This window comes from Schistocerca gregaria, chromosome 7 (genome assembly GCF_023897955.1).
Source record: "Schistocerca gregaria isolate iqSchGreg1 chromosome 7, iqSchGreg1.2, whole genome shotgun sequence".
NCBI lineage: Eukaryota > Metazoa > Arthropoda > Insecta > Orthoptera > Acrididae > Schistocerca > Schistocerca gregaria.
In genome coordinates, this window is record NC_064926.1 from 494,450,588 (window position 1) to 494,463,979 (window position 13,392).

Genomic DNA, 13,392 nt, shown 5'->3' on the forward strand with positions numbered 1-13,392 from the left:
GTTTTATGTTTTGCCGTTTTATTCCACACTGAAAGGTTATACTTTTCTTACAGATTGGAACCAAATTACCAAAAGTATACCATTGACAAATATTTAAAACGGTACAAATCAGCACTATCTCATATTTCAAAATGCCCAGAGCATTTTGATGAGTGCTTAGAACTAATAAAGACACACAAAATGTATTCTGAGGTAAGCAGAAATTCTCTCATTTGATAAATTTGACTGATGTACTCACAGAGCCCTTTTGTGACATTCTTTTTTTTTATTTTTGACATGCATGCAGTGTTCATAATGCTTGTTTTCTCTTTTTATTTAGATGCCACTGTATGAAAATAGATTTATGTCTCATTTAGAATGTTTGATGGTGCAGTTAGATTTCACATGATCTTCCCTTATTTTTGCAAATGCTGTGACTGTAAATACTTTCATAACTACAGTGTATGTAACTAATATCATGGTGGACTTGAAAGCACAACAGGGAGATCTTAGTGTGAGAAAAAACAACCAGTATACCATATTTCAAACAATCGAACATGTTATAAACACCCTTCAATCTTTTTCTTTCTCATAACTACAAACTTGTGATTGTACAATATGTGTACATGTTTTCAGTGTTTTCATTTCTTGAAGTATTGTAGATTATTATTACACACTCACAAAGTTTTTTATCCTAAACATAATGCAATTGCTTTAGGGTAAAATTAATTAGATCCAGACGTGTCACAATTTGGAGATTATACAAGCTCATCACTGTGCAGGAATCTTGAAGTCAGAATTTAATCTTCAGAAACAGCTAGCTAACCAGATTTGTAGCCAGATTTTTGCTGATGCTGAGAGAATATTTAGTTTCTCCCAGAATTGGTCTCGAAAGTTAGTATTTAAATAAGATCAGGTTTTGGGACGTTAGTTGTTCTCATACCATGCCGTATTTCTAAAAATTGTTTCAATAATGTTGTAGCCCAAAGTTTTCCAAGCATAATTACGGTTTTAGATTTCCCATACCTTGTATTTAAGGGAGGTTTTCTTAATTTTAATTTTCTTAATAATATAAATGAAAACATGAACTTTTTAATTGCTGTTAGAGGGGAGTCGAGATCCGACACAGTAATCTAGCAGTGTTCATGGCTGAGTACAGACTGTCATATGCAGTGAATAGTGTAATGTTATGTGGCATGTATGAATAATGTGACATGAGCATTGTGCTATTACAAAGAAAATGGCTGGTGAGCTTCTGCTATAACATGTGTATTTCATGGCATTGTTAGGAAGTAATATCTTGGATCATCAAAATGTGTATGTTGAGTGAATAAAGTGCATAAAATGAGTAATTACTTAAGATACTTCCAGCGTTTTTCAATTAAGACCAAAACAGTAGGCAGTTCTGTAGCTCAATGCACAACTACTACTATTTTGGAGTTTTCAGTTCTCAGTGAATCTTGGGTGAAAGGGAAGGTAAGAAATGGAAATGTTTCAAACAGCCAGAGACAGCCAGTTATCATGTGCTAATGTACTACAGCACACTGTAAATATTGCACTAAAATTATCCCATTTCTCTTTTAATGTGAGCCAGAAGCTGCACTAAAATTCTGACATTTCTGTTTAAATGTGAGCCAGAAATCACAATAAAATTATACCACTTCTCTTCAAATATATGCTAGTATGCAAACAAAACAGATGAAAACACGTTTTGTTACACTCTCTCTGCAATAACTAGAAACGGACTATTGAGTCCCGAAATGATGGTCAACAACACTATGATCAACTCAGAGAAGAGAACTAACTGTCTGTTTTCAACTGTGCATGCTCTGATATGTTGTCATCCCTTTTGGCTCTAAGTTCTGTGTTGCTTATAGCACCTACAGTGTGAGGATTTTTTTAGGATCAGTTGATGTAATAGTGCCATGACCGAATGGTTAGGCACACTGACTGCCAGTTCATCAGCTCTGGTTTGATTCAAACATTTTGCTAACTTTTGGGGCCAGTGGCCTCTTCTTCTGGCAGAAGGGCTGAAGGGGAAGGAAGAGGGTGTCAAGGAAAATGATTGGTGTGGTTTAGAAAAATGGGAAGAGTTGGGAAATGTTGTCCAGGACCCCAGATCGAGAGAGATTTACCAGATAGGATGAGAATGAAAGATTGATTCTTGGGGATAGAAAAGGATGAGATTTGACAACCTGAGAGCTTGAAGACTGTGGAAGACGGGGTAATACAAAAGACAGTGATTGCTGCCAAAACATCATCCACCAGTTACTAAGAGCAAATAGCTAAGTCCATTGTATATGATAGAGATGGGAGGGGCTGAAAAATAGATGTACCAGAAAATGAAAGATGTAAAAAAAACTAAAAGGGTGTGGAGAAATGAATAGTTACTGTGAAAAAATACTGAGATTGAAGAAGTTAATCTAAATTAGAGGCGAGAACCAGGGACATGTTGTATTTCCTGTTCCTACCTGCGGAGTTCTTAGAAAATGATATCTGGTGGAAGATACCAGGTGGCAGGTGTGGTGAAATAGGCACCGAGGCCATGACTGTCTTGTTTTAGACCATGTCCTGCAACAGGATTTTGTGTGTTGCCAGTATAAACCTCTGCCTATGCCCATTCATCCTAACTGATAACTTAGTGATAGTCATGATGGTGTAATATGATGTTTTGTTTCGCAGGTGGCTTTCCCTTTGATAGTATATGTTTTGCTATCAGGGCAGGTATAGGTGGTGGTAGGAGGGTTCATACTGTAAGGTAAGTCGTACAGCACAGCTGGTCGCAGGGTAGGAGACATAGAGTAGAGAGATGGGTGCAGAAGGAACATAGGGTCTGACAAGGATATTGTATAGCTTTGAGAGGTTGACAAAAAGCTAGTGTAAGTGTGGTGGGCAAAATCGTGGGTAGAATGGGCCTCATTTCAGGGCATGATTTTAGAAAGTCATAGCCTTGTCGAAGTAGCTGATGAAATACATTAAAGACCAGAATAATACTGATTGACAAGTAGTTTACTCCAAAGTTGTTTTTTGGACGGATCGGCAGTACCACGATTCACTGTGATGACCTGGGAAATCTGCTTTCGAACTAGGCTGGTAGTTAGGATAATTATGTCCTGTGAGTTATGAGTTGAGAAAGGTGTTGTATTGCTGTGAAGAGTCTGCATCTGAACAAATAAGTCTGCCCCAAATGCAGAGGTTGTATGGGAGGGAACGTTTCGACATGGAAAGGATGGTAACTGTAAAAAAGGTAAACAGTGTTATTTGTTAGTACGTTTAATGTGAACAGAAGCATGAAACTGACCTTCGGTGAGATGAGATCAACATCAAACAAAGTGGCATGGGATTTGGAACAGCACTATGTGAAATTTAATTGGGAGAATGTACTTAGAGATTCTAGGAATTTTATCAGGTCAGCATGATGATGAGTCCATATGGAAAAGATACGTCAATGTGTCTTAACCAGGGGCCAAAGGCTTACGGATCCCAGGAATGCTGCCTCCAAGTGACCCCCGTTTTCCTCAGATCCATGAGACTTTTTCCCCTGGTTTGTTTAAGGTACGTTGATGACATCTTTGCCATATGGATTCATGATCAGCCTGATCTGTTAAAATTCCTGGAATCTCTAAATACATTCTCCCAATTACATTTCACATGAATTTACTCTGAATCCCATGCCACTTTGCTTGATGTTGATCTCATCCTCACTGAAGGTCAGTTGTACCCTTCTGTTCACATTAAACCCACTAACATACAACAGTACGTACTTACATTTTGACAGTTGTGATCCTTTCAATGTCAAATGTACCCTCCCCCATAGACTCAGCATTCAAGGCAAACATATTTGTTCAGATGCAGACTGTTTACAGCAATGCACCACCTTTCTCACTTTGGCATCCACTGGACATAATTATTCCACCAGCCTTGTTCTAAAAGCAGTTTTCCCGGGCCATCATATCCAATTCTCATTCTGCTGATCCGTCCAAGAAACGACTTTGGAGTACACTACTTTTCAATCAGTATTATCCTGATCTTGAATGTTTAATCAGCTATTTTGACCAGGCTATGACTTCCTAAAATCATGCCCTGAAGTGAAGTCCATTCTACCTAGGATTTTGGCCACCACACCTAGAATAGCTTTTTATAGCCCTCTCAACTACTCAATATCCTTGTCAGACCCTATGCTCCTTCTGCACCCATCTCTCTGGTCTGGCTCCTACCCTGTGACCATTCCCGCTATAACACTTGCCTTGTCATACGCACGCTCCTAACGTCCCATACACGAGCCGTGGGAGAGCCATCTGTGAAACAACACATCATATACCACCTGTTATGTGAACACTGTTCAGAATTTTACATCGTGTGACTGCCGCTAAGTTATCAGTTAGCATGTAATGGGATAGGCAACGGCTTAACTGGAACACACCAGATCCTGTTGCAGAGCATGCTCTAAAACATGACAGTTGTTACCTCAGTGCCTGTTTTTACCACACATGCAATCTGGATTCTTCTCTCAGACACCAATACCTAAGAAATCCACAAGTCCATCAGGCAGTACATATCCTTTGTTCTTGCCTTATACTTGCCCTTAATTTATGTTTATTTCTACAATTTCTGTATTTCTTCACAGTAACTATTCATTTGTCCATCCCTTTTTAATTTTCTACATTTTCCATTTTCTGACCCATCGATTTTTCTCACCCTCCCACCTGTATCACATAAAATGGACTTAGCTTTTTGCTCTTGGCAACTTGTGGACAATGTTTCAGCAGTAATCTCTGTTTTTTGTATTGCCCTATCACCCACAGTCTTTAATCTCTCAGGTTGTCAAATCTCGTCATTTGCCGTTCCCAAGAATCAATCTCTCGTTCTCATCCTGTCCAGTAAATCTCTCTTGATCTGGGGTCCTGAGCAACATTTCCCAACTCTGTCCCTTTTCCTAAACTGCACCTGTCATTTTCCTTGACCCCTCTTTCTTCCCCTTCAACACTTCTGCCAGAAGAAGGAGCCAGAGGCTCTAAAATCTTGAAAACTGTAACTGTAACCCTGTTTATATGTGTGTTCTCCTGCTGCTGCTTAGTGAGTAGATTTTTTATCTAGCCAGTTGCGTACATTTTCAGAACTTGATTATTTTCCTTGGTATTGTAAAATTTAAATATTTTTAAACAGCCCAATTTATACATACAAAATTGATGTATTTAATTTCGTTATGATTGCTACTCCTGTAAGTCAAATGCTTCATAGTATACTGGTAAAATTTTGCACGAGCCAAAACTGCAAACAATCCCACTGAAATTTATAATAGTAAAAATGTAATTTCCAAACTGCACAAATGTATGATTTGTGAATTGCAAGCCGGCCGCAGTGGTCTAGCAGTTCTAGGCGCGCAGTCCTGAACCGCGCGATTGCTACGGTCGCAGGTTCGAATCCTGCCTCGGGCATGGATGTGTGTGATGTCCTTAGGTTAGTTAGGTTTAAGTAGTTCTAAGTTCTAGGGGACTGATGACCAGAGTAGTTAAGTCCCATAGTGCTCAGAGCCATTTTTGTGAATTGCAATCACCTTTATATACAGTGTGGAGAATCATGAGCTTTAAAAGCAACTGATTCCTAGTTGAAACGAAGTTTAGAATATCAGAATACTTGCAGTATATTATGAAGTTAATTGAGTTTCTGAGCATTACATTGTGATATCAGCTACTCCTAATAAATTGCAAGGGCATCTTCCTATCATTTTTCCAAAAGGTTTTTTTCTGGTCATGCCCTTTTGTCTTCTTACCCAAGTTTTCCAAGACTAGCCTCCACTTGCTCTTATTCTTGATATTGTATTCTATGCAAAGTTTGTGTTTTATAGCATTTGTATTTTTCTATTCACAGGCCCTACAGCTTTTTAATAAGTCTAATGATCTTTACTGCAAAGTAGCTGAGGCCTATGCTGATTATCTCATAGGAGAGCATAAATTTCATGACGCAGGAATAATGTATGAACGTAGCAAGAAAATGGAAAAGGCACTGGATGCTTACCAAAGGTCTCTGGATTGGCAGGAGGCTTCCATTGTGCTGTCCCAGCTGAATTACAGGTGTGGTAATTAACCATACTAGTGATTCTTGTCTAAAAGTACAATAACAGCGTTATGTGATCAGCCCAATGAGGTACTTGAGCCACTGGACGTATGTGTAGGAGGAGCAGAGTTGAAATGCCCAGATATAGATTTTCCTCCTTCCCCCCCCTTATATAATATGAAATTGTGGCCTGTATACTGACCTCTTTCTCAGTTGAATGATAAACCCTAGTCCATGGATTTTCTTTTACTGCTTCAAAATGCGTTTGGAGAGTTCAGTCCCTAATCTCAGGAGGATACCAAAGTTTTTCGTGTCACATTGGAAATTCAAATGCATATCGCAAAGATGCTGCATTTATACCAGAACTGCATTGCAGATACCACAATGTTTAAAAGTGTGGGAGTGTTACTTAAATAATTTTGCAGAAAATAATGTGTATTAGACAGTTAAAACACAACACAGTGACCATTGTATTAATAAAGAGGTTAGTGTTTTACTTGTTTGGATATTGTGCTGTATAAGACTGGTTCATCTGTTCTCCTTTTATGTTGTTAGACCACGGCCTCTTGAAATGCTGTGTCAGACTCTTGCACTGGCTGCATTGTTATTACTGGAAAGGAACTCTTTACTAATGCCTTAACTGTTGTTAAGTAATATACGAAGAGCACTCGTAATTGTAACTTGCATATTGCCCATAAATGGTTACATGAGTAACTGGATAACATCAAACATCTGTCAAATCTACATCTATATATATACTCCGCAAACCATTATGTAGGACATTTCAGAGAGTACCTAGTACCACTGTTAGTCATTCCCGTTCCTGACCTACTTAGAAATAGGGTGAGTGAGAAATGAATGACTGTATGCTTCTGAACAAGCATGAATTTCTCGTATCTTCTTCGTGATCCTGAGGCAAAAAGTATGTTGGTGGCAGAAACTCATTTTGCAGTCAATTTCAGATGCCATTTATCTAACTTTTCTTAGTATTGTTTTGTGTATACATCCCGTTCAAAACTTTCACATAGGATGAGTGACATTTCATTAACGTTTCATTTGTCTGAATCAATATCACAACTGTTGTCAAAATTATATGGTCTCTGAGGTCTTGACCCTTTTAAAAGTAGGGCTGCAGTGCTAGGAACTTCTGTATTCTTGTCTATGTAAACACTTTATCCCGCGAAGTTCTGCGATCTCTATGCCATCTTGAAGATGCCTCATTCCTCATTCAATGTGACTCTCCATATGTAAATAAAATTGCAAATCCATACAATACTTGTGCTATCCTTTGTAAAAACATTCAGACCACTGTAGAAATAACACCACTGGTCAGAATGATGTCAAATTGCAACAGAATATTATCGGAGAAGGGGGAAAACATGTGGCACTAGAAAAATAAATACACTCCTGGAAATGGAAAAAAGAACACATTGACACTGGTGTGTCAGACCCACCATACTTGCTACGGACACTGCGAGAGGGCTGTACAAGCAATGATCACACGCACGGCACAGCGGACACACCAGGAACCGCGGTGTTGGCCATCGAATGGCGCTAGCTGCGCAGCATTTGTGCACCGCCGCCGTCAGTGTCAGCCAGTTTGCCGTGGCATACGGAGCTCCATCGCAGTCTTTAACACTGGTAGCATGCCGCGACAGCGTGGACGTGAACCTTATGTGCAGTTGACGGACTTTGAGCGAGGGCATATAGTGGGCATGCGGGAGGCCGGGTGGACGTACTGCCGAATTGCTCAACACGTGGGGTGTGAGGTCTCCACAGTACATCGATGTTGTCGCCAGTGGTCGGCGGAAGGTGCACGTGCCCGTCGACCTGGGACCGGACCGCAGCGACGCACGGATGCACGCCAAAACCGTAGGATCCTACGCAGTGCCGTAGGGGACCGCACCGCCACTTCCCAGCAAATTAGGGACACTGTTGCTCCTGGGGTATCGGCGAGGACCATTCGCAACCGTCTCCATGAAGCTGGGCTACGGTCCCGCACACCGTTAGGCCGTCTTCCGCTCACGCCCCAACATCGTGCAGCCCACCTCCAGTGGTGTCGCGACAGGCGTGAATGGAGGGACGAATGGAGACGTGTCGTCTTCAGCGATGAGAGTCGCTTCTGCCTTGGTGCCAATGATGGTCGTATGCGTGTTTGGCGCCGTGCAGGTGAGCGCCACAATCAGGACTGCATACGACTGAGGCACACAGGGCCAACACCCGGCATCATGGTGTGGGGAGCGATCTCCTACTGGCCATACACCTCTGGTGATCGTCGAGGGGACACTGAATAGTGCACGGTACATCCAAACCGTCATCGAACCCATCGTTCTACCATTCCTAGACCGGCAAGGGAACTTGCTGTTCCAACAGGACAATGCACGTCCGCGTGTATCCCGTGCCACCCAACGTGCTCTAGAAGGTGTAAGTCAACTACCCTGGCCAGCAAGATCTCCGGTTCTGTCCCCCATTGAGCATGATTGTGACTGGATGAAGCGTCGTCTCACGCGGTCTGCACGTCCAGCACGAACGCTGGTCCAACTGAGGCGCCAGGTGGAAATGGCATGGCAAGCCGTTCCACAGGACTACATCCAGCATCTCTACAATCGTCTCCATGGGAGAATAGCAGCCTGCATTGCTGCGAAAGGTGGATATACACTGTACTAGTGCCGACATTGTGCATGCTCTGTTGCCTGTGTCTATGTGCCTGTGGTTCTGTCATTGTGATCATGTGATGTATCTGACCCCAGGAATGTGTCAATAAAGTTTCCCCTTCCTGGGACAATGATTTCACGGTGTTCTTATTTCAATTTCCAGGAGTGTAGTTAAAAATTGTAGCAATAGAAGGCACTGTAAGCATCAGAATTTAATAGTGATCGACTACATATGACCAATGAATCATACAACAATGCATAAGGTGAACATTTGACGTTAATCAAACTGTACTAATCAGTGTGCATGGGTGTACAGGTGTGATACTGTTAATTACGTAAGCCCATCCACTACGCCAAGGTCACATCACATTGGATGGGAAAAATCAATTTTTGATTGTCCTCAGGCTAAAGACTACATAAAAAGCATCATTTACATCGATTTTTAATTGTCCTGAGGCCAACAAACCACATAAAAAGCATCCATCAAAATCAAATCTGGTTATTAATTTCTGTGTGACTGGCGCAAAACATGTTCAGTATGCTGTCCACTGTTTTCTGCAACAAGTTGAAATCGAGAAACAGAATGTTCCACAACTGATTGAAGTGTTTCCGGGCTCATATTCAGAATGTGTTGCACAATGCATGCCTTCAATGCAGCTAATTTTGCAGTCAGAACACTGAACACAACATCTTTCAGATAGCCCCACAGCCAGAAGTCACACAGGTTAAGGTAAGGTGATTGGGATGACCAGGCTGTAGAGAAATGGTGACTGATAATTCTAGCATTTCTGAAATGGCGCTTAGTTGGATTTGCAATCTGCAGGGGTGTGCCATCTTGCATAAAAATGATACCATCCACACATCCATGCTGTTGGAGAGGTGGAATGACATGGTTGCGCAAAAGACAGTTCATAATGCTTACCAGTGACGGTACAGGTAACAGGACCGGAAGCAACTGTCTCTTCGAAAACATATGGCCCTATGACAAATGATGCCGTAAAACTGCACCACAGAGTGACCTTTCCAGAATGAAGTGATACTGGTTGATTTGCGTAGGGATTTTCTGTTGCCCAAATTCGACAATTCTGTGTATTGACATATACTGTCAGATGGAAGTGGGCTTTGACTGTCTTCCACAGCCAATCATTGTCCACTTCCACATGAGCAAGAAATTCTAAAGCAAAGGTCTCTCTTGCTAACAGGTCAATAGGAAGCAACTCATGCACATGGGTAATTTTGAATGGATAGCAAAGAAGGATGTTTCTTAGGATTTTACACACTGTGCTTATGGGTGTGTCCAATTTTCGGGCAATTCTCCATGCACTAGACGTTTGCACACTACCACTCGTCTCCTCCTGCTTTGCAGTGGCCATTGCTTTCACTGATGTTGAATCAATTCGTTTCCTCCCTCTACCAGGTTGCACACCAAAAGAAACTGTCTTTTCGAATTCTCGAATCATTTTCTCCAGACTCATGGCACTCATTGGACCAATGCCAGTTTAATAAGCCACAGCTGCAAAATACTAACATGAATTCTTTACAGACGAATGGAAAAACTAGTAGAAGCCGACCTCGGGGAAGATAAGTTTGGATTCCGTAGAAATACTGGAACACGTGAGGCAATACTGACCTTACGACTTACCTTAGAAGAAAGATTAAGGAAAGGCAAACCTACTTTTCTAGCATTTGTAGACTTAGAGAAAGCTTTTGACAATGTTCACTGGAATATTCTCTTTCAAATTCTAAAGGTGGCAGGGGTAAAATATAGGGAGCGAAAGGCTATTTACAATTTGTACAGAAACCAGATGGCACTTAAGAGATTCGAGGGACATGAAAGGGAAGCAGTGGTTGGGAAGGGAGTAAGACAGGGTTGCAGCCTCTCCCCGATCTTATTCAATCTGTATATTGAGCAAGCAGTAAAGGAAACAAAAGGAAAATTCAGAGTAGGTATTAAAATCCATGGAGAAGAAATAAAAACTTTGAAGTTCTCCGATGACATTGTAATTCTGTCAGAGACAGCAAAGGACTTGGAAGAGCAGTTGAACGGAATGGACATTGTCTTGAAAGGAGGATATAAGATGAAAATCAACAAAAGCAAAATGAGAATAATGGAATGTAGTCAAATTAAGTCGGGTGATGCTGAGGGAATTAGATTACGAAATGAGACACTTAAAGTAGTAAAGGAGTTTTGCTATTTGGGGAGCAAAATAACTGATGATGGTCGAAGTAGAGAGGATATAAAATGTAGACTGGCCATGGCAAGGAAAGCATTTCTGAAGAAGAGAAATTTGTTAATATTGAGTATAGATTTAACTGTCAGGAAGACGTTTCTGAAAGTATTTGTATGGAGTGTATCCATGTATGGAAGTGAAACATGGACGATAAATAGTTTGGACAAGAAGAGAATAGAAGCTTTCGAAATGTGGTGCTACAGACGAATGCTGAAGATTAGATGGGTAGATCACATAACTAATGAGGAAGTATTGAATAGGATTGGGGAGAAGAGAAGTTTGTGGCACAACTTGACCAGAAGAAGGGATCGGTTGGGAGGACATGTTCTGAGGCATCAAGGGACCACCAATTTAGTATTGGAGGGCAGCGTGGGTGGTAAAAATCGTAGAGGGAGACCAAGAGATGAAAAATTACAATATCTGCAAAATCCAAATCGTCCAGACATTCATGGTTCCCCCATTGGATTCCTTGCCTCCTGCCTGCTGTGACTCTTCTCATAACTGAGTCGAGAACATGAAGAAAAAGTGTTGGTGAAAAAATGAAATCCTTATGGACTCCAGTTGTTACTTTTATGGGCCCTGTCATATTTTCCTTGTGGAGTATGCAACATTTGTAGCCATCATATAGATCTTTTATGATGTTTAAGATCTTCTGTGATATACCATACTTCCACAACACCTGCCAGAGCACTTTGTTTCACGGAATCGAAGAACTTTTGAAAATAATGAATGCCAGGTACATGGTTGCTTGGAATTCTTTGCTTTGCTTTAAAATGATCCTGAGAGTGTTAATAAGATCAAAACAACTGCATTGTGCCCTAAAACTGGCCTGTTCTTTTCGCAGTCAATTTTCAGATAATTCTGGTGAGGACCATACTGGGCACTGACAACAGTGTATTACCACACCACTTGTTACAGTCTGACAAATTTCCCTTTTTTTGGGAGCTTTACCACCAAATCATTTTTCCACTCAATGGGAGATTTCTCTTCAAGCTAAATATGCTTAAGCAAGGGATGGAGCATTTTAACAGTACTTGCAGTATCTGCTTTTAAGAGCTCCAGTGCTATGTTGTCTAGACATGGAGCTTTTGCATTCTTTAGGGATTTCAAAGCAATCCTAATTTCGTCCATTTTGGGGCACTGCAGTTTTATTATATCTTGATTTTCTTTGACTTCTTCTTTAACATCTCTTACCTGTCCCTCTTGGTTGTCTTCACAATTTAACAGTTCCTTAAAGTGCTCCTCCCATCTCTGTAGCTCTCCTGTGATTGAGCTGCGTTCTATTTGCCGTTATCTTCAGTCTGAATTCCGCCAAAACTAGATGGTGGTCACTTCTGTCGTCTGCTCCTTTTCTGTTTCTGATATCTAACAGAGAGTGCCGAAACTTGTGGCTTATGACTATGTGGTCTATTTGATTTTCAGTAATGTGGTATGGAGAAACCCATGTTACCTTATGGCAGTTACAATGTGGAAACAATGTACCTCCAGTGGCTAGGTCATATTCAGCGCACATATCTATCAACAGTTCACCATTTACATTTCTGATCCCCATGCCACGCTCATCCACATGTTCAAGTCCTTTATTTTCTGAACCAACTTATTGCTTTCAAGTCACCCATTAAAATTTTTATGTCCCAAGAATTTGCTTGCCTAAGGACTCCATCAAGCTCTGTATAAAATGCATCTTTTAATTCTCCTTTAGCTATTTCAGTAGGAGCATAGCATTGAATTACAGTGATATACCACATATTTGTTTTAAAGTGTGCAGTTATTATTCGTTCTGAGACTGGTTTCCACTCCAGTAAGCTCTTCTTACTGCTTTTAGATAGTAAGAGCCCTACATCATTGCTATGCATTGTGCCCTCACCTGTCTGACCCACATAGAGCAGCACTCCACCTTTTTGTGTTTGGAATTCCCAGATTCTGGCCACCTTATTTTATTTCACTTAGTCCCAATATATCTAGTCGGTAGTTCTCCATCTCTTTTTCAACCTGTCTTAGCCTTCCTGCCTCTTTCAACGTCCTTACATTCCAAAACCAATACGGATTTTCCTTTTGAGTCCAAAGGTCGTATCCTTAAGATCCATCTGGCTGTTTCTCTTTTTAGTGTCTGTGTTGTGTGTTATTTGGTGGTGCAGGTTATCGGCCCACAGCCGCCAATTGTCCTAGTGGGGCTGCCAGCTCATGGCCTGGACACCTGCCAAGGTTTTATTTCAGGGCCTCGCCACTTAGATAGCTAGTCTTCACCATGACTACAGAATTCTATCCATTTCTTTGCATTAAGGTCTATTTGCATCACTATTGTCCTGGTTTCCAAGGCTCTTCCACTGTCCACATTAGGGGACTGTGCCTGCTGCCACACAATCACAGAGAGGAAAAGGAAAGGAAGGGAGAGGATGGGACGTGACGTGACGTGACAGGACGTGACATGACAGGACGTGACGTGACAGGACGTGACGTGACAGGACGTG

The 13,392-nt window shown here is 41.2% G+C and overlaps 1 protein-coding gene across 2 annotated transcripts in view; it reads left to right on the forward strand.

Moving 5' to 3' along the window:
- The window catches only part of LOC126281433 (elongator complex protein 1), a 114,105-nt gene that overhangs the window by 22,617 nt on the left and 78,096 nt on the right, over positions 1–13,392 (forward strand). For both annotated transcript variants that reach the window (XM_049980397.1, XM_049980396.1), the window contains exons 6-7: positions 54–192; positions 5,851–6,053. In XM_049980397.1, coding sequence (XP_049836354.1) covers positions 54–192; positions 5,851–6,053 — 342 coding nt within the window. The remainder of the gene's footprint in view (positions 1–53; positions 193–5,850; positions 6,054–13,392) is intronic.